Genomic DNA, 18,815 nt, shown 5'->3' on the forward strand with positions numbered 1-18,815 from the left:
GCCCTTTAGGCCCTGTTTGGGAGAGATTTTGAGAATTGATTTTTTGACCATTAGAAGAAAAGTGGTGTCCATCTGTGAGAGAAGAAATCAAAAATTATGGTTGAAATAGTGAAATAACGGTCAAAAAATTAATTTTTTGAACAAAAATCTCTCCCAAACAGGCTGTTAAATAATTACCTGAAAATCTTGAAAGCAATATCAGTTTTTAATAACTTTTATTGTTTGTTATTGGAACATGTTTGGTAGATATTTTAATCCAATTAACATTGATTTTTTGACCGTTATTTCACTATTTCAACCGTCATTTTTGAATCATTCTCTCACAAGTAGGACTCACTTTATCTTTAACGATCAAAAAATCAATTAACAAAATCTCAACCAAATAAGCACTAGATAAAACAGAGAATTCAAGGATATAATTTATGAAATATTTATCATATATTTTTAATTTGAACCCAATGAAACTTGTACACCAAATTTTATAATTGATTCGTAAGTCGAGGTGCTACTAATTTAAAATGTCCAAGCAAAAAGAGAGGAGTCGGAAAACTCGAGCGACTCTCGTGCTCGTTCCCCTCCTATATTTTAATACAAGGGAAAAAAATTCTTGGGTTGAAGTCATAAATAAAGGCATTTTGGATCCAAGAGCACGAGACGAATAAAAAGCAATATTGCCAGTAGTAGAAATTACAGAGACACAAGCACTTTAATTTCAGAGTGCAAAAATCAGGTGAAATTTTTTTTTAATCAAAATGCAAGTATTAAGTAATACCCAAACAAACCCTAAATCAGTTTTCTCCCAAACACTCGTCTCTCTCTTCCTTTCCTTCTCCTTCTTCCTCTCCTTATTTCTTTCCTATCTCTATCTTGATCTAATCCTCCCCACACTCTTCCGGCGTCGCACCCACCATCACCCGGCGTCGCACCACCATCTTCTCAACCTTTCACTCCCCTTATTTCGGCGGCTTCAAATAACAACACCACCAGTAGGCAACGATGCTTACTGCTCGAAGCGGCGAAGCAGTAGCACCGCCACGAAAAATTGGCTACACACGATAGTGCCTTGCTGCAGACAGCGTTGCTACGCGCAGTGAGATGGTGCTACTACACAGTGAGGCCTCGATTTTTTTTTAGAGTTTTTTTTAATCGATCTACTGTGGGAGGTTTTTTGTTGATGAATTTTCAATTAAATTTACTTCAATGGCTTTTTGGTAGCTGTGGTGGTGGTGGTTAAAGTTGGCTAGGCTTTTGGTGGTGATGCAGGTCACGATAATGTGGTGGTGCTGGTAGATCTAGCCGTTTGGGGTTTTGTTGAATTTGGCCGGTGGCAGGAGGCGGTGAAGGTTGTGTGTTTGTGTCGTTTTTGTTGGTGGTGGTGGTTGTGGGGATTGTATGGTAGAGGCGGGGTGAGATAATGTTTGTGACCGACTATTTGGTTGATCTGTGATCACGTATTGGTGGTGATCGAATCCAGGATGGAATGTTTGATGTATGTGACCAAACTATTTGGTTGTGTTTTGCTGGTGGTAGTAGTGTTGACTTTGGCGGTGAGGTTAGGTGACGATTGTGGTGCCAATTTTGGGCTACAGCGACGGTTGTGTGGTGGTAAATTGTGACCAAGATTGGTGTTGGATCAGCACGGTGGTGGGGATGTTTGGTGCGTGTGACCAACTATTTGGATTAATTATTAATCTGTGATCAATAAATTTGAAAATATTTGACCCATAAATAAATCGTGACCAGTAATTTGAATTATCTATGACCTGTAAAAAATTTTATTTGTGATCACGAAATAATCCGTGATCAATTAATTTGATGATATGTGATCTATAATTATGAATCTGTGACCATTTATCGTATAACTGTGATTTTGTTATTTTTATTTACTAAATATTTTTAATTGATTAAATATATACCTGAATTTTGAATTTTCAAACTATTTACCTGATTTTTGAATTGGTGTAAATAATACACCTTAATTATGAATTTTTCCCTTGCCAGTATTTATCGTTCAATTTGGTATGCATCGAAAATTAAATAGGCAAAACCAGTAAAGGCCTCGTTGATACGCCGTATGAGATAACATTGTACAATACAATGAACAGAAATTTAACTCTTGCATTTCAATTCAGAAACCCTATTTGATTCTCATTTCTTATAACTATTTTTTCCTCAAAACTCAACCACATATTTTACCAACTTTTATAAAAACCGACAAAATCTACTTTTCATCCAAACCCAGCAAGGGCTCAATATGCCGAGGACAGGAGAGAGAGAGAGAGAGAGAGGAGTCAAATAAAATCAAAGAATAAATATAACAAGCAAATGAACATTTGAAGTGTAGTCGTTTCAAAATAGCTTTCAAAATGGGGGGCAAAACAAGACCCCTTTCCATTCTTCTATATGTTGATAAAGAGGGTGGCGGGGAATGAGGGATTTTAAGAGGGATAAACTGTAATCCCTACCACTAAATGCCGAGGGAAGGTGGGTTACACATATATACTTTAGACTATCTACGAGGAACCCGTTCCCAGTAACTCGGATGCTATATAATTCGCAATGCAGCGGTATGGAAGCTTCCTACAGCTGCCTCAACAAATTAACCTCAAACGAAATTTACTCATCTGTCATGCTTATGCTTCAACTTGATGGCAGCAACAAGACCGTAAACTTCAAAACATAGGATGATATATGTGCTACTATTTTAATCATCGGGATCCATTTCCTCATCCTGCTCCATGGATGGGATTGTGTCACCTTCTCCACTACCATCTGATTCGTCCTGTCCCAGATCGATTTCATCTTCTTGTGTTTCAGTCTCATCATCAGTGCTCTCTTGTGTTCCAACTGTTTTTGTTGCTTGTACCATCCATTTAGGGCACTCACTCCGTCCTCCAAAGAGAACGTGGAGATTACTGCTCTTGCCGGGATGTAGATTCTCAGCAGTCTTGACAGTCATACACGAGCATTCCGGGATCGGGTGGGAAAGGAAAGACTTTGATCTTGATAGTTGAAATTCCTGCATAATGCCATCTTCTGTTGTGCTTCGGTTGAGGTGCTCCCGTACAGAGAGAGTCCAGTTGCGCAAGGGATGGTACAGATGATCGGTGGTACTATTTAAGAGATCAGCAAGATATCTCCTGCTTAGATGAAAACACCCCAAAACATTAGAAGACGGGAAGATGAAAGATTTAAAGTCATTTATGGAAAAACAATCACGTGAAGTTATGCCTCATTCCCAACAAATTTAAGGTTGACTACACGAATCTTTGCATACCTCCATTTGATCCAGCTCTACATCTACTAAAAGCTGCTGTACATTCAAATCTTTCAAACATGTCAAACTATTATTATTTGTTTTGTACCTTAAGCTATATAATAATCCATGATTCATGCAAGTTATTACAAGTTTTTCCTCCATTGCCTCCATGTTACCAAACACCTATCTTAACATGTTTGCATCTCATGCATTCATCTTATGGGCATTTGTGCTTTAATAGCCCACTCTCAGTACCACAAAAGTATAATTGGTCCAATAACACCATTATTTAGAGCACCTTTTGATTTGGTGGGTATCTTCCAATCATGTAAATTTCATTAATAATTCTCTGTTTCATTCGAGCACCCTAATTTCATTCCCTTTCAACCTTTTTTCTTATTGACAACCACTAATGACTATAGGAAATTATTCTTTGAATTAAATACTCCTTTATTGGGACTCCACTAATCATCAACAGTCAAAATATAACACACTGAAAAAAAAAAAAAAAAGGAGGAACACATTTCATTCTATGAAACTTCATTCCTAGTGCATCACTAAAGCATATGGATAAGAACCCGGCATCTTGGCTGACAATAAAAAATATAAACCATAAAACATAAATTATTTCAAATTCAAAGAAACAACTTTATTCCTTGTCAAAACATCAAACTTTCTGTAGTAAATCAAACAATCAGGTTATTTTATAAATAGAAAAAGAACAAGAAATACTTGGATGACAACCAAGGCAACTAAGAATGAATACAATACGCACAAAGAGAGGAAAAAGGAGAACTTTTTAGAATATAACCTTTTACCTGTTTGGTCGATATGTTCTAGCAGATGCCATCTCATATAGCCGATTCCCCATGACCAAGCTTGAAAAATCTGGCCATCCACTACCATCATTATCAAAACCAGGAAAGAAAGCATCAGCTTCAACAGAGACAATATAGTCAAGAGCATCCCAGAGCAAACGATGTGCTTGCTCCCTTAAATCAATTGGTGAAGGATCCGGCTCTGAATCCTTTTCGGTAATCCATCCATACCAACCTTCTTTCTCATGTTGATAAATAGGTCGGCCAGGAGGTGGAGGCAGAGGCCTGGGGCGAGGGCCAGCCTTGTCCCACTCTTCTTTTAGTTGCTTTGGGGTTTTGACAGCTGTAAATTGGAAAGAATCCAGAGGAAGTGGAGTTTCTGGGCCAATCACATTGACCAGCTCTTGTTTACTGCACAAAGAAGTACGATCCACTAAGTTGGTGTACATGGCACGTAAAGGAATCAGAACTCTTTGACCCCCAAAGGTTTCAGAACCTGCCAAGTATATTCTTGTTCTAGGAGGGTAACCCATAGCTCGAAGCAGAAGTCCAACCTACAGAGTTCAACCAATAAACGATAAGCTTACAGCAAACAAGTGAAATTAGATAGCATCTGACCTTTGGTTAAAATATTGAGCAAGCACTACTGTTGTAAATAGAAACAACAACATTTGAAACCATCTACCATTTGCCTCAGTTTCTTTACATCTAGCTATAATTTCCTATTATTTTCAGCAAAAGAGTAGAAACAAGAATTATGATAGTTGACTGGGCAATGTCATTTATAAGGGGAAATTTTATAAGCAATGCATAGGACTTTATGCAGCCTGGAGAAGGATATATTAGCAAGACAAAAGTTTAATTTTCTTCATTATAAAAGAGAACTTACACCTTGGATCCATTTATGTTCTGTTTGAATTCAATTTTGAAAAATAGTTTTTTAATTTACATAAACAAGGTAATGAGTTGACTGAAAACATCAATTCAATCGAATCATTTTCCATAAGCAAATCATCTAGCATGTTTATAAAACATGGTGAACATGGATGTAGACCATTCATCGAATCTTTTATTTTTTTGATAGGTATTTTGGAACATTCATCGAATCTTTTATGGAAATAACAACTTTTAAGCAGTTTTAAACATCACCAATTTAACCCCAAAACAAGAAAGGGCCAGCACCTGATACTGAAAATACTTGCAATACATACATACATACATATATATGAACCAAAAAAAAGGCGGAAGAAATTAAACCAGCATGGGCGACCATTTGTAGACTTATATTTGAATGAAAAACATTGTCTCACAATACCTCTTCCGGCATAAGTGGACACGAACCATTTCCTTTTCGAGTGCGCGAATCCACATGGAGTTCTTCATTGATGATTCCTTGTTTAATTAGCCGTGCTCGCCGATATTGTATAAGTTCTGTGTGCACATCCTACAAAAATACAAGTAGGGGAGAGTGTTACAAGTCTCGGTAAACAATATGCAATTTGATATCAGACTAGGAGGGTGTTTTGGTGGGGACTAAAATTAGATTTTTTAGTAGATTTTGATATAAGTTTTTGAAATGTGTAGTTGAAAAATTGTGGGATCCATGAAAGATGTGGTTTATATTGATTGTTTGACTTTAACTTATATTAAAATCAGATTTTAATCCAAACCAAACAGACTCTAGAATGTATTTGCTAGACCAGTAATCTCAGCCTTCTGACAAAAAATAGGAAAAAGGGCGAGCTGTAACTTCAGCTAGAAAGCTCGTTATATGCAAATCTAATTGCTCTCAGTGATTTCTCTCTTCACTACTCCCATTATATGCTACAAAGGGCAAGGTTTCTCATTTGAAACCAAGCAACCATGGAATTTTACTCTACCTCATTCTTTATCAACTACGTATGACATAAATTGACATGTCACACGTCAAGAAATACATTAAATAAATTAAGTTACAGAAGATGAGAGAATTTTAGAATTAAATACCCTTATAAAAGTCATAAAATAATACAAAATGGTAACGAGATTAACTTCTGACCAACTTGTACATGGACAATAGAAGCATGCTGATTTTAGTAAATCGCACAAAAAGGAGATAAGCATAATGCAAGATACAACCCAATTAAACATTAAATTATTCACAGCATTATCTTCTGCTTGTGCCATTCCAACATCATGTCACAATCAATATTTCTGATACGATGGCCTTTATTTGCCCCAACATTTCATTCACACATCAAAGAACATGGGCATAATAACAAAAATCAGAATGAGATGCATCAGAAACCTGAAAAAGTTCAGCACATCCATGATATGCAAGGGTATCCCTCTTCAGCCCTGGATGATAAGCAAGATAAGGTTGACCGGAACCTCTTAACCTGAGCAATGAGGGGGAAAGAAGGTTTTCTTCATAGCTGATCTTACCAAAGAGCCACTCTTAAAAGCGAATAGAATCAATAAAGAACGAGTAATGCATTTTTTTCACGAACGTTCAATGAGCAGGAAAAAATTCTGCAGACTCATAATTTTTATAGCATATTTTACGTATAGAGCTTATTTCTTTTCAGTGTCAGGATATCGGTTAAGCAAAAAGAGAGTTCCTCCAAGGATTTAAGAAATAATATTGAGTTTCTTTCATTTTACGCTATTAAAAATTTCCAGCACCAGAGCTCCCTCAATGAACTTTTGTAAGATATGGTCAGCAAATGCATTTGAAATTAGAACAGGGGAAAAGGTTAATGGAAACTAGATTGTTTGTAAAGTTTATATAATTAATACAACAAAAGACATATAAGCCTTATTCCCTATAAATTAAGGGCCGCCTACAAAAGTTCTTTTTGCCATTGATCCAATTAATAATCTTAAGGCATTCAAAAGATATATATAGGAATACACTTCTTCGAATCATTGCTAGATCTACTAACAGATCCTTAACAACAATAATGGGCAATCTTAGCTTTGTTACTGCTCCCACTTCTGACTTGCTAACTGAAGTCGTGTCGTCTTTATAATTAGGAGTGCCTTTAGGTCAACGCAAAATATGGTGTACCACCTAAATCGCCCTTTCCTTAAATTAAAGGCAATTGCATCATAGCCACTTTTTTATCTTATATTCTCATTTCTTATTGAGTGATACTATTTAGCACCACCGATACTAAACATCAATCTAGATGGCAACTAAATGAACATATCAAGTATAGCCACCTATACTGATGCTCAATAGCATTATTATTTCTTACTTGATATATTCTAGTATGACCACACATCCATCAAGAATTTTCATTTTCGCTACATTGGTTTTATGGAAATCTTGTCCTTTATCATCCCAATAATCAAAATATGAATTATTAAAAGATTCCTCTAACCATCAAGATTTGTGAGCAGGTAAGTCGCCTTTCTTAGCATGATCAAATTAGTTGCAGAAGATAATTCTCTCTCACAAACAAAGCTATGAAACTAGGATGTGCTCGCTTAGATGCATATGTTTTCGATAGAGACCTTAATACCTTTGTGATTGGTAATGCATCGAATGATTTTTGCATTAAATTCAGCTCATACAAACTCCAGAGATCAAAATTGATGAGTACCATGAAGGTGATAAAAAAAATCCAAGAAAAAAAAGGCCTTAATTTAGTATAAGACACAACAAGGATGCATTGTGTTTAGATTATGTGATTATGACTATTTAAATAACTGATTCTGATGATCAAAAGAATCAATTATTTTGATCTTCGCTGGCAGTGACTCAACAATTGATCCATTTTTGTTGCACTGATAAACAATGGTGTGAGATTCCTAAAGTGATTGAATCAGCTAAAATAATATAAACCATAATGTCAATTATGGTCTACTTAGTAATTTGGTCAAGTGCATTATTGCATCATAATAATATACATCTTATTAAAACAAAAAGAAAAGAAAGAGAGGCAAGAGAACTTTTCATGCAATTATCATATTCGGTGATGAAATCTGAAGTCCAATAAAGCTCTCAAATGAGGTGTTTTTCCTCCATTAGCAACCCACAATAAGATACGCTTATATATTAAGTGTACTAGCATATACTAATGAGATAAATTACTGAATTAAGTTCCTCTTCAAACATAGCCCAAATTTTCATGTAACAAAAAAATCCACTTATTCTGAAAACCAAATAAGCCCAATGAAGAATATTTCAAAATCTTTCCAGTTTGACTAATATACACTGGGGTCTTGTCTTCTCCATCTCGTCTCAAAAGAAATTTAGAAAGACACTGTCAATTAGATATGGAAATGTTTCATGGGAAAAGTATACATCTGAAGCCCCACTTTAGCCTTTAAATTTGCAGAACCATGATGGCTAATGTAGGAACATTTGGACAACAATAATGGTGAGCTATGGGTCAATATATAATCAAGTTTCATGGATGTGTAACTTCAATGGTGGGTCTGATAATTGGAATATTAATTGCCAACATGGCATTCAGAAAAAGAAGTGGAGGTCATGGACTCATTGCCATAGTTCTTGAAATAAATTAGAAAGCAAATATATAGAAGTTAAATTAATACTTTTATTCAAAATTAAAATTTATCTTCATCATTGAATAGCAGGTTAAAGTTGTTAAAATGGCATCATTCGGCTGTCACTTAGCAGAATTAGCAAAAAATTAAATTTTACTCAGTTCAACAACGTAAAGTCTAAGAATTCAGTGTTTCAGTTTTCAATATTACCAAACATGACATTATCTCAAGATCCATGAAAAAAATAAATCCACCACCAGAGTTTCTATAGTTAATACCCTGTGCATAACTCATCACACACCAGAGAACGACAATTACACACCACAAAAACAAATAAAGTAAGGAAAAAAGTTCTCACCTTTCCACCATCAGATGCCCAAGCGCAACAATCTCCGGGCGGAAACGAAGTGCATGAAATGCAACCCGACATCTGAGCCTCTGATACTCAACCAAGCTAGAGGGGAGGACAGACTAGGAGAAAAAAGAACAGAGTGAAAAGCTCATATCACCCTGGTACCAAATAAATAATCAATGCAAGCATCAATTGCAGGGAAAAAAAAAATATAGGAATCCCCAGCTTGGTGCTGTTCCCATAAGGAGCAAAAGAAGCATATTCAAAGAGACGTGGTTGGAAAACTAATCCGTAAATGATATACACTCAGAGAAAGCAATCTTGACAAAGCATCTTGTTGTCTGGCTACATAATCACAAATTTAAGTTTTCATATAGGAGCTCAAGGTCATATCTCCTTTACTTTAGTAGTCCTGTCTTCGCAAAAGAAATGAATAATACACGTGCTTATAATTAACTTGGAAAACAAACTATAAAATCTTCTCCATAAGTACAGGCATAAAATCCAAATCCTTCATAGTCCATACGTGATACGACAATGAAAGAAGCGTCCATAAGACAAAACTAATTATTCATTGCTCTTATTATGTTCATTTTGGTCATATTGGTGTTGACCAAACACATTGAAACCAAATTTTTATTCTTTCAAAGTTCGGGGAAGGACATCGTTTTGGTAATATAAAGGGAGTGCTAAATTCATTGAATTAATAGATAAGGAAAAACTAAATTACTCAATGCCACATGTAACCATTATGCCAACAGCACGTGCAGTCAGCTTAATCTTTTCTAACTTCGAAATGGCTACAGAAGTACCAAAAATCTCTAACCAAAAATGAAAACACATCTAACCTAAATTTGGGGAAGAGGAGCAGGGAATTGGGCACCAAATTAACCCTCTCTTTCAATTCGCCCAGACCCATTTCCCAGTTCCTCTCCTAGTCTGTCTGCCTCTCTTTCTCTAGAGGGTGTGGTTGTGAGTGAAATTAGTGGATTAGCCCTATGCCGAAGACATGACTAGGTTGCAGTCCATATGAAAGTATAAATATGAACAGCAGCAGTAGCAGTAGAAGCAGCAGCAAAAACAAGAATGAGAAGAGAGAAAGATAAGGGATAAGTAAAAATTGCAGTATGTTCAGCTCATGCGACAATATATACACATGCCTCGTGCTTAACATACAATTAAATGATCCAGGTACATGATGAATATTAATATGTGAACTCCCATTTGTAGATATGACCTATGCATTCTGTAACCTTTTTTTCCACAATGTCTTGCTTGCTGCTTCCGCTCAAGACATACATGTACATGGATTGATAGCAGAACACGTGCAAATACCATATAGCTACACAGACACACAGAGAGTTTGCAAACTCAGATCACACACAAAACCAGTGTGTGTAAGAGAGAGGGAGATAGGTACTGGATCTGAGCAGAAACCCCATTTATATTTAATCTGTGTCAATCTCATTGGCTGTCGCTTATTTTCATTTCAAAAAGCTTATTTGAACAGGCTGATTCCTCGCTGCCTTTTCCTCTGCATCAGAGTTGGAAATATTTTCTTTTCTTTGTGATTTTAAGGGGTCTTCTTACCCATCACTCGTGACAGGGACAACATTTTATTTTGTGTCTCTTTAATAATCATACGAGGATTTAGCATACCCTTACATAGGATACCAAAGAAATGTAATCATACAAGAAATGTAAGTTTCCCGCTTTTCCCCCTTTTTTTTAACATTATCCATCTTTACAACTTTTTCGAAAACAAACATATGAAAAAAGTGAAAAATGCCTTGGGCAACCTCAAATTAAAATGATTTCCAAAAGCAGAAGTTTCAAACAATATCAGTCAATGTAGCCCCTATCCTGTTGAGGAAGTGAGACAAAAAAAAGAAGAAGCCAAAAGTGGTCCAAATTTGTTTGAATCATGTTTTAAAACATTCTGTGCAGATTAAGAGGATGTTATTTCCAACTGAAACCTGATTTCACTTTTTCAAGATAACAAAAAATAAAGATCGAAATTTATACTAAAAGAAGCCACATCCTCCCGTAAAAACACTGTGCCGGAAGCTTCTGTTCCTCATTAGAACTCCACCTTAGTTTTTTTTTTTTTTTTTTTTTAAAATTCATTTGGATTCAGTACAGGACCGAATAATAGTTATTTCTGGATTTTCTTGCTAATTCCTTACCTAAAAAGAATTGATCCAGTTTTCACTTTTCAAAAACATAGGCTCACTACAAAGATCCACATTAAATCAGTTTTTCTCTTTGCTTGTTTCTTCTCCTGCTTTGGTGGCTTTTAAGGACTGGTATCTAATCCTCATGCTACCAAGCATCTAGTAACTCTACAGTCTCTTCAAACTCCAAATTACTACACTTTTGTTTAAACTAATCACAGTTGAAAAAAAATAAAAAATTGACAATAAAGAAGATACAATGCCTACCTGTAAGCAGCCTCCATCAGAAAGTACTAAGCCAATGACGTTTGCTTTCTTTAATTTTGGTAAGACTTCCTGAACATAAAAACTTGGAGAAGCAGAACTTTTAGGCTTGAAAATGGGATATTGTTTCCGTTTCCTGGCCTCCTTCAGGTTGGAAGGTAAGCTTTTTACAATGATGACATCACTTGCTAGAGCTGATATGAATTGCTCTTCATTATAGAGATATGAAAAACTTTTGAACTTGGTACTGCAATGTATTTAATACAATTAGTATTCAGACATGCACACATGATCTAACTGATCTTAGTCAATTCTTAAAAAAACAAAAACCTTATGCCTTTTGATCGAGTGCTTTCTTGAATGTCCGGGATAACAAGGGTAGCATTCAAAAGCCGCGATACAGTGACCAGATCACAGATCTGTTCAATTGGCAACCAGTTAGGACATCAAATTGAAGAAAATGGAAAGACATTTTTAGAAAGAAGCACAGTTTACCGAGGTTCTAATCTTTTCAAAGCCACCAAAAACTTTTGCATATATGAAACCATTGTTCTCCTCATTTGGAACTGAAACAAAAACATGAGTCAAATTCAAACAATGAAGAAGTGTAGTTGAAGTCTAGAGAAAGGCTAATCATAAAGAGGTGTTCAGAAAAAAGGACCTATCTATCAATAAGACTGCAAACTTTAGAGTACCAATATTTCATCTAAGTCTAACCAACGCTTATCCATAAATTATAAATTAAGATGTACAAGGCACATGCAAGAATAGAGAGTTTCAAGTGTCAAAGAATTTAAGTACATCACGTCATCGGATAAGACCTCCTATAGTGTGACTATAGAGGCTAGATAATCTAAAGTCGCCTGCATTGCTATACATACACAAAGAAGGAACAAGTAAACCAATTGATGGCCTAGCAAGTGAGAGAATAGAGACATGCAAGAATAAAGAGTTTCAAGTGTCAAAGAATTTATGTACATCGTGTCATCAGATAAGACTTCCTATAGTGCAACTATAGAGACTAGATTATCTAAGGTCGCCTGCAGTGCTACACATACACACACAGAAGGAACGAGTAAACTAATTTGAAATACCATGGCCTGGCAAGTGAAAGAACAAAGAAGTATGTTCAATATAAAGATCGTGTGAGGTAGAAATGGAAGAGCTACGCATGAAGGTTCTTCATCGATTTAAATTCAAATTAACCCTGGGTATGTTCACATTGAATTAGTACATTGCATGAATTTGATATTCATTATAAGTAACTTACAAGGAGATTATAATGAGGAGTAATGGGTCCTACGAAATGTGTGGATAGTAGTTATGAATACAAGGTTAAGCCCCCGTTTGTTTCCCATTAAAATGAAAAAATGCCCGTTATCCATCACATCAAGCCACCAAATTTGAATTTCAATCTCTTGTGTGGGTTATAATGACTATATTTTTCATTCTCATTTTTGCAAAAATGGGAAACAAATGCCCCCTAAGATTAAAATTTGACTTCAACCGAAAATTATAAGTTACTCATAAGGAAAACCAGTCACATTTGTTCGTAGATAGGACCTCCTATAGTGTGACTATAGAGACTAGATAATCTAAAGTCGCCTGCATTGCTATACATACACAAAGAAGGAACAAGTAAACCAATTGATGGCCTAGCAAGTGAGAGAACAGAGACATGCAAGAATAAAGAGTTTCAAGTGTCAAAGAATTTATGTACATCGTGTCATCAGATAAGACTTTAGTGCAACTATAGAGACTAGATTATCTAAGGTCGCCTGCAGTGCTATACATACACATACAGAAGGAATGAGTAAACTAATTTGAAATACCATGGCCTGGCAAGTGAAAGAACAAAGAAGTAAGTTCAATATAAAGATCGTGTGAGGTAGAAATGGAAGAGCTACGCATGAAGGTTCTTCATCGATTTAAATTCAAATTAACCCTGGGTATGTTCACATTGAATTAGTACATTGCATGCATTTGATATTCATTATAAGTAACTGACAAGAAGATTATAATGAGGAGTAATGGGCCCTACGAAATGTGTGGATAATAAGTGGATAGTAGTTATGAATACAAGGTTAAACCCCCGTTTGTTTCCCATTATTTTCCCATTAAAATGAAAAATGCCCGTTATCCATCACATCAAACCACCAAATTTGAATTTCAATCTCTTGTGTGGGTCATAATGACTATATTTTTCATTCTCATTTTTGCAAAAATGGAAAACAAATGCCCCCTAAGATTAAAATTTGACTTCAACCGAAAATTATAAGTTACTCATAAGGAAAACCAGTCACATTTGTTCGTATTTGGCTATTTTCTTTGTCTTTCACTATGTTACAGGACAATGTATTTGAGATTTTACACTTCAAAAAAATCATTCTGCAAGTATTGAATCTGTTACAGATTAATAAGAGTTAGTTCCTTCTATTTCACAACATATAATTAACATCAAAGTGTTAATGTAACTAATTACTTTAGAATTCTTCTAGAAAACAACAATGCTAGCTATAGAAGTGCATTTGTATTAGATTCATGTCCTACGACTTGACAAAGTTCTACATGGATGTAAAACTATCACGGATTCCTCCTTCACCCAAATGTAGGACTAGCTATGGAAAAGATAGGCTGAGTTCTTAGTAGTATTGAAGTGTAAAAACATAAAAAATATCTAAGGTGTTAATACTATTGCAATGCAGCATTGACAATCAAACAGTGAAGAAGCAAGTTTCAATTGTTCATTAAAAAATACAGATGAAAGATTTCAGTTGATAGCTTCACAACTCTGGTGCACTTCATTCATACAGATTCAAAACAAATGTTTGTCGGAGTTTAAAACAATCCCAGATCCTTATCGTTGTTTGCTTCTCAATCACTTCCTCCTTGTGCTACAACCATATCAGATTCTGCTCACATCCAACATTCCCAAGACCTACTCAGAGATCCAACCCTGCCTACGTCAAATTAGCCTAGGCTCTTTCCATTCCCCATTTGGCCTTGTATTTGATTTATGTCCACAACATCCAGAACAAAAGCATAAAACTTAAACACCTTCATGCTGTATTTTTTTTCTTGCTTCAATTGCCCAAAGATTATTAACATTCTCCTATGCTTTTGCATAAACTTAGCACACTGGAAAATTACAGATTTGATATCAAATTCATATACATTATAGTATTGAACTTGATAGCAGATTATTTGAAAAATAAAAAATGCATGTCAATTTCAAAATATAAATCAACATCAACACTACCCTTTACTTCTCAGAAAGACAGCTCGATAGCACTAAAAACCCTGGAAAGGATTCAAAAATATGAAAACCACAAGAAGGTAATGATAATCATAGTGAACACCAAAGTTTTCGATAATCAAAACACGAGGTGAATATAAGAAACGAATTTGAATAGCTTTCTCTAAACATCTTTTCTTATCCAATAGCACAAAAATAATGTAAGGATTACCTCTAACTAGTTACATTTTTTCTCTCTCTCTTAAATTATCTTATGAATTCTCTAGCAACTTCTGCATTGAATTTCATTTCCACCAAGCATCGCAATCTCTAGAATTTCTATACGCACAATGCAGGTGTTATAAAATCATCATGTGAGATATATGTGTAAATATGAAAAACAAATAACACGGCAAGAATGCATAATGTACACATATATATGGATCGTGTGAATTATATAGACAATAACATGATTTAACTAACTAAAGATACAATTTTCCGTGGCTAATAGTAATCAATGATATTCAATTTGTTAGTAGACGGGGCAGTAATTTCAAGACAGATGAATAGAGACTTGCACACATTACCAGGAAATGAGCTTCTTGGTTTCGCATATGGCTGCAGAGGTTCTAGAGCCTTCACCTTGCCCCACAGCTTCCTAGATCCAGCACCCTTCAGCAATATTCAAACATATTATTCATGCACTGACAAGCTAAATCAAACCTCACACACTGCACAATCTATGCATATAGTTATGTAAGTAAATTTTGAGATGGGAAGCTAACATGCATAATTCTGTTTAGCGCTTTTCTTATACCTTTACGCCAGCACTGTTTGCATGTTGCAAGTCTTCACTGAAAGCCTTGATTGCACTGTACTGTACTAGATCAGCGCTTGACTTGGCAAGAAATAAATGCACCAACAGAGACATAAATGACAACACTAGTCCTCCAAGGGCTGCCCATTTTATTTTCGATTTCATTCTAATATCTCTGTTCCAGAAAAATGCAACTTATCACTTGCTGACCTAAAATATGATCCAATTAGTATCAGCACATAAACTCAAATCCTAAAAAAGAAATACAAAAATGCAACAGAAGAAAGATGCCAATATATCCCTTCAATCACTGTAATTAATTCTAAGCAATGATATACAATAAATGTCAACCAGAATAATTACAACTAATAAAGAAGCACGCAGACGATTGAACACCGCAATGCAAATTGAGTAATAAAGAGAAGATATTATTACCAGTGAATTCGAAACAAGGGGTCAGTGGCATCATAAGTTAGGCCACAAAATTGATGAAAATTACTGTTACATCTAAATAATAAACGCGAAACTGGGCTTCTGTTAAATCACAAAACCCTTTTGTGTTTTTATTGGATCGAGGTCAAAATCTGGCTTTGAGTAAACAAATAAATTACTATTAAAAAATAATAAGATAAATCTATACACGAAGGAGCTGTTGAAGAGTGAGAGCGGGGAACATGGAGAAACTGAATTGAACAGAGGAACGAAAGCCGTAAGGGGAAGAAATCCGAAATGGCAGATTTGAAAGAGAATGAAACTTCAGTCGGTCATGTTCCGATTTTTCCCGTCTAAATTTTCATTTTGGTATCTTAATTTTCATTTATCTCAAATTAAGGATTCGAATTATCGAAAATTGGTCTGTTTATATTCCCATTGGCAAAAGTTTTATGTTCAAGAAGATTTAGCCCCCTTTGAATCCTTTACATTTCATTTTTTCCTCTTGTATTTGCAATCACACAATCTTTCATAGTTTAATATTACACATAACTCGAAAAAAAAATTCTTCTTTTTTAATCACTCGTTTTTCAAAAAAATATTATTCTACCCTTTTTAGTTTTTAATTTCCCAAAAATAGGGGCTAACGAGAGGTTAACAGCGTCTGTAAGTTGGTATCTAACTTTCAAAAGCGAGCAAATTTATTCTCAACCATTCATTATCGTGACACAAGTGATCTCGATGGATGGTAAGAGATTGCTTGTTCAAAGCATATGGTACAATTTGCGAAGGTAAAATAAATAATAATACTAGTAATTTTATAGAGAAAGAAATGAGAGTAAAAAGTCCACCCAATCTTCTCCTTCCACGGTCCTATACCACCTAAGTCCTCTCATCCAGGGGCGGCCCCAACCTTTTTAGATTGTGGAGTCAAAAATTAATGTTTAATTTTTTAAAATAATATAATATTAATAAAAATAAGTTAATAAGCATTTTGATCCCTTGAAAATGTCTTATAATTATATCATTATCAATGATGTCAAATGAATTTTGTTACATGTATAATTTTGTTTACCATGTCATTTTTAAATGTCGAGTTAATGGTGAATAAATCAAATTGGATGTAGAAAATAAACGAATTGAAATAAAATTCACATTTAATTTATGAAGTAAATGAAATTTAATTTTAATGAAAAAATAATTTGAAAGTAATTCAAATTACATTTAATCGTAACGATTTTAGAATTTTTAAAGTCATCTTCCATGTAAAATTTTCTAATAAAATGATGTAAATTATATTGAAAAATTTATAGCACAAAAAGAATAAACGTTAATGAAATATTCAATTTTTTTAAAAGAAAAACAAGTTAAACGTTTTTTTTAGTACATACGTTTGACACATGTTTAACTATTTTCAATATCCGTTTGGACTATTCGATATGACTACGATATAATTTTTGAAACAAGCTTCTAGATGACGCAGACGATTTGTGGATTCAAATAATATATGATCATTGACAAATTTTAAAAATTAGCATATTATCAAATTTTTCGAAATACTAATTTGGAGCGGCTTACTTTGATATATCATTACTTTTTCTACGATTGATCATTTCGCACGCCATTAAGAAGCGAAAAACTAGTTTATGAGCACTTCAAAATAATATTAAGAATGCAATATTTCGATTTCATTTGACATGTATTAAAGCAGATCATAAAACGATTTTTAAAAAAATACAAAATTTTGTGGGGTCAAATGACCCATGTGGGTCCGCTCATGCTCTCATCCTATCTCATGATCCACTGGGTTTAGTCGTGATACAATTTTAGAAAGGTTCGTGTTTATTTGCATTGGGCAAATTAACAATTAAAATTGTTAATTTAAAATTAGGAAACCATACACAACTCTTATGTGTAAGAATTATATTTCAAAATTAACAAACTTATCAATTTATTTCAAAATTCAAATTAATAACATATGATTAATTGAAATTAATTATCCCAACCCAATTAATAGTATTCCCAACCCACCTCACCCACCGAACCTATCCCATGTACGCTACCCACCTACAAACCTTTTTAAAATTGAAAACTTTTTTCAAGCTCATACCCCACCCTAAAACCACGCTCCACACCACGCTCACCCCCCACCCCACGCCACCTCACCCCATAAAAAAATATAAAGTTTTTATTTTGGAGATTACACACCACCCTAACGACAGCTCCCCAGATTTGTCACTAACTATGTTATTTGTGACCAGACTTGTATTATATGTAATTAACTATGATCAAATTTGTCTTCATTGTGGCTGTTGGCGACTGACTAATTTGTGATTATATGTAATTAAGTCATTAACATGATCCCAAAACCACCCCACTAATCCCCTTACTTTATACCATCCCTACTCACGCCATCCTCAGAAAATTTTCAAATCATTGACTTGTGTTATCTGTGATTAATTATGATCAAATTTATCATCAGTGTGACTAACTGTGACGAGATCAATATTAATTGTGACGGTACATAACCAAGTTACAACTAATCACAATTAACACAAAATTGGTCACACCCAATCACATTAAACATATACTTAGTCACATATGATCACCACAAACAAATATATACAAACCGCAGACCAGTACCAAAGTTACAACCACCATCACCTTCAACGCACCATTAGTACCACCTTCAGCTCAAATCCACGATCATACATATTACCTTTCACCGACCCGTGTTATCTATGACTAACTGTGATTAAATTTTTCTTTAGCGTGACGATCTATGATCATGTCAGTCTAATTTGTAACTTATGTAACCAAGTCACACATAGTTACAATTAGCATAAATTTGGTTACAAACAGTTACAATGAAGATAGGCTTGGTTATACCCTATTGCCGTCACCACGACCACTCACAATAATGTCGAGAACCAAACGCGAGTCTAGTTTGTGTCCCCCAGGGCACAT

At 34.8% G+C, this 18,815-nt stretch overlaps 1 protein-coding gene across 3 annotated transcripts; it reads right to left on the minus strand.

Annotated features, from left to right (window-relative positions):
- Positions 1-2,291: 2,291 nt before the first annotated feature.
- On the minus strand, positions 2,292-16,228 carry LOC111398850 (protein EMBRYO SAC DEVELOPMENT ARREST 30-like). Of its 3 annotated transcripts, none has more exons than XM_023025977.1 (11): positions 15,852-16,228; positions 15,417-15,591; positions 15,187-15,271; positions 11,860-11,930; positions 11,695-11,783; positions 11,368-11,611; positions 8,933-9,045; positions 6,365-6,455; positions 5,393-5,521; positions 4,078-4,631; positions 2,292-3,140 (listed from the first exon to the last, which is right to left on the minus strand). In XM_023025977.1, exons 2-11 carry the CDS (start codon positions 15,579-15,581, stop codon positions 2,705-2,707), a joined length of 1,977 nt encoding a protein of 658 aa, XP_022881745.1. In that variant the 5' UTR covers positions 15,582-15,591; positions 15,852-16,228; the 3' UTR covers positions 2,292-2,704. The 3 variants fall into 3 exon arrangements, with proteins under 3 accessions (XP_022881745.1, XP_022881743.1, XP_022881744.1); XM_023025975.1 differs by having other exon boundaries at positions 15,417-15,626; XM_023025976.1 differs by having other exon boundaries at positions 15,417-15,621; positions 15,852-15,912.
- Between the last annotated feature and the right edge of the window lie 2,587 nt (positions 16,229-18,815).

The sequence above is a fragment of the Olea europaea genome, chromosome 8 (genome assembly GCF_002742605.1).
Source record: "Olea europaea var. sylvestris chromosome 8, O_europaea_v1, whole genome shotgun sequence".
Lineage (NCBI taxonomy): Eukaryota > Viridiplantae > Streptophyta > Magnoliopsida > Lamiales > Oleaceae > Olea > Olea europaea.

Bases quoted from the DNA above. Each gene is read 5' to 3' on its own strand.
- LOC111398850 (XM_023025977.1), bottom strand. From the start codon at position 15,581: ATGAAATCGAAAATAAAATGGGCAGCCCTTGGAGGACTAGTGTTGTCA. The intron at 11,784-11,859 runs GTAAACTGTGCT...CCAATTGAACAG, and splicing joins TTGAAAAGATTAGAACCTCG to ATCTGTGATCTGGTCACTGT. The intron at 9,046-11,367 runs GTAGGCATTGTA...TTTTTCTCCTAG, and splicing joins CTGATGGAGGCTGCTTACAG to TCTGTCCTCCCCTCTAGCTT.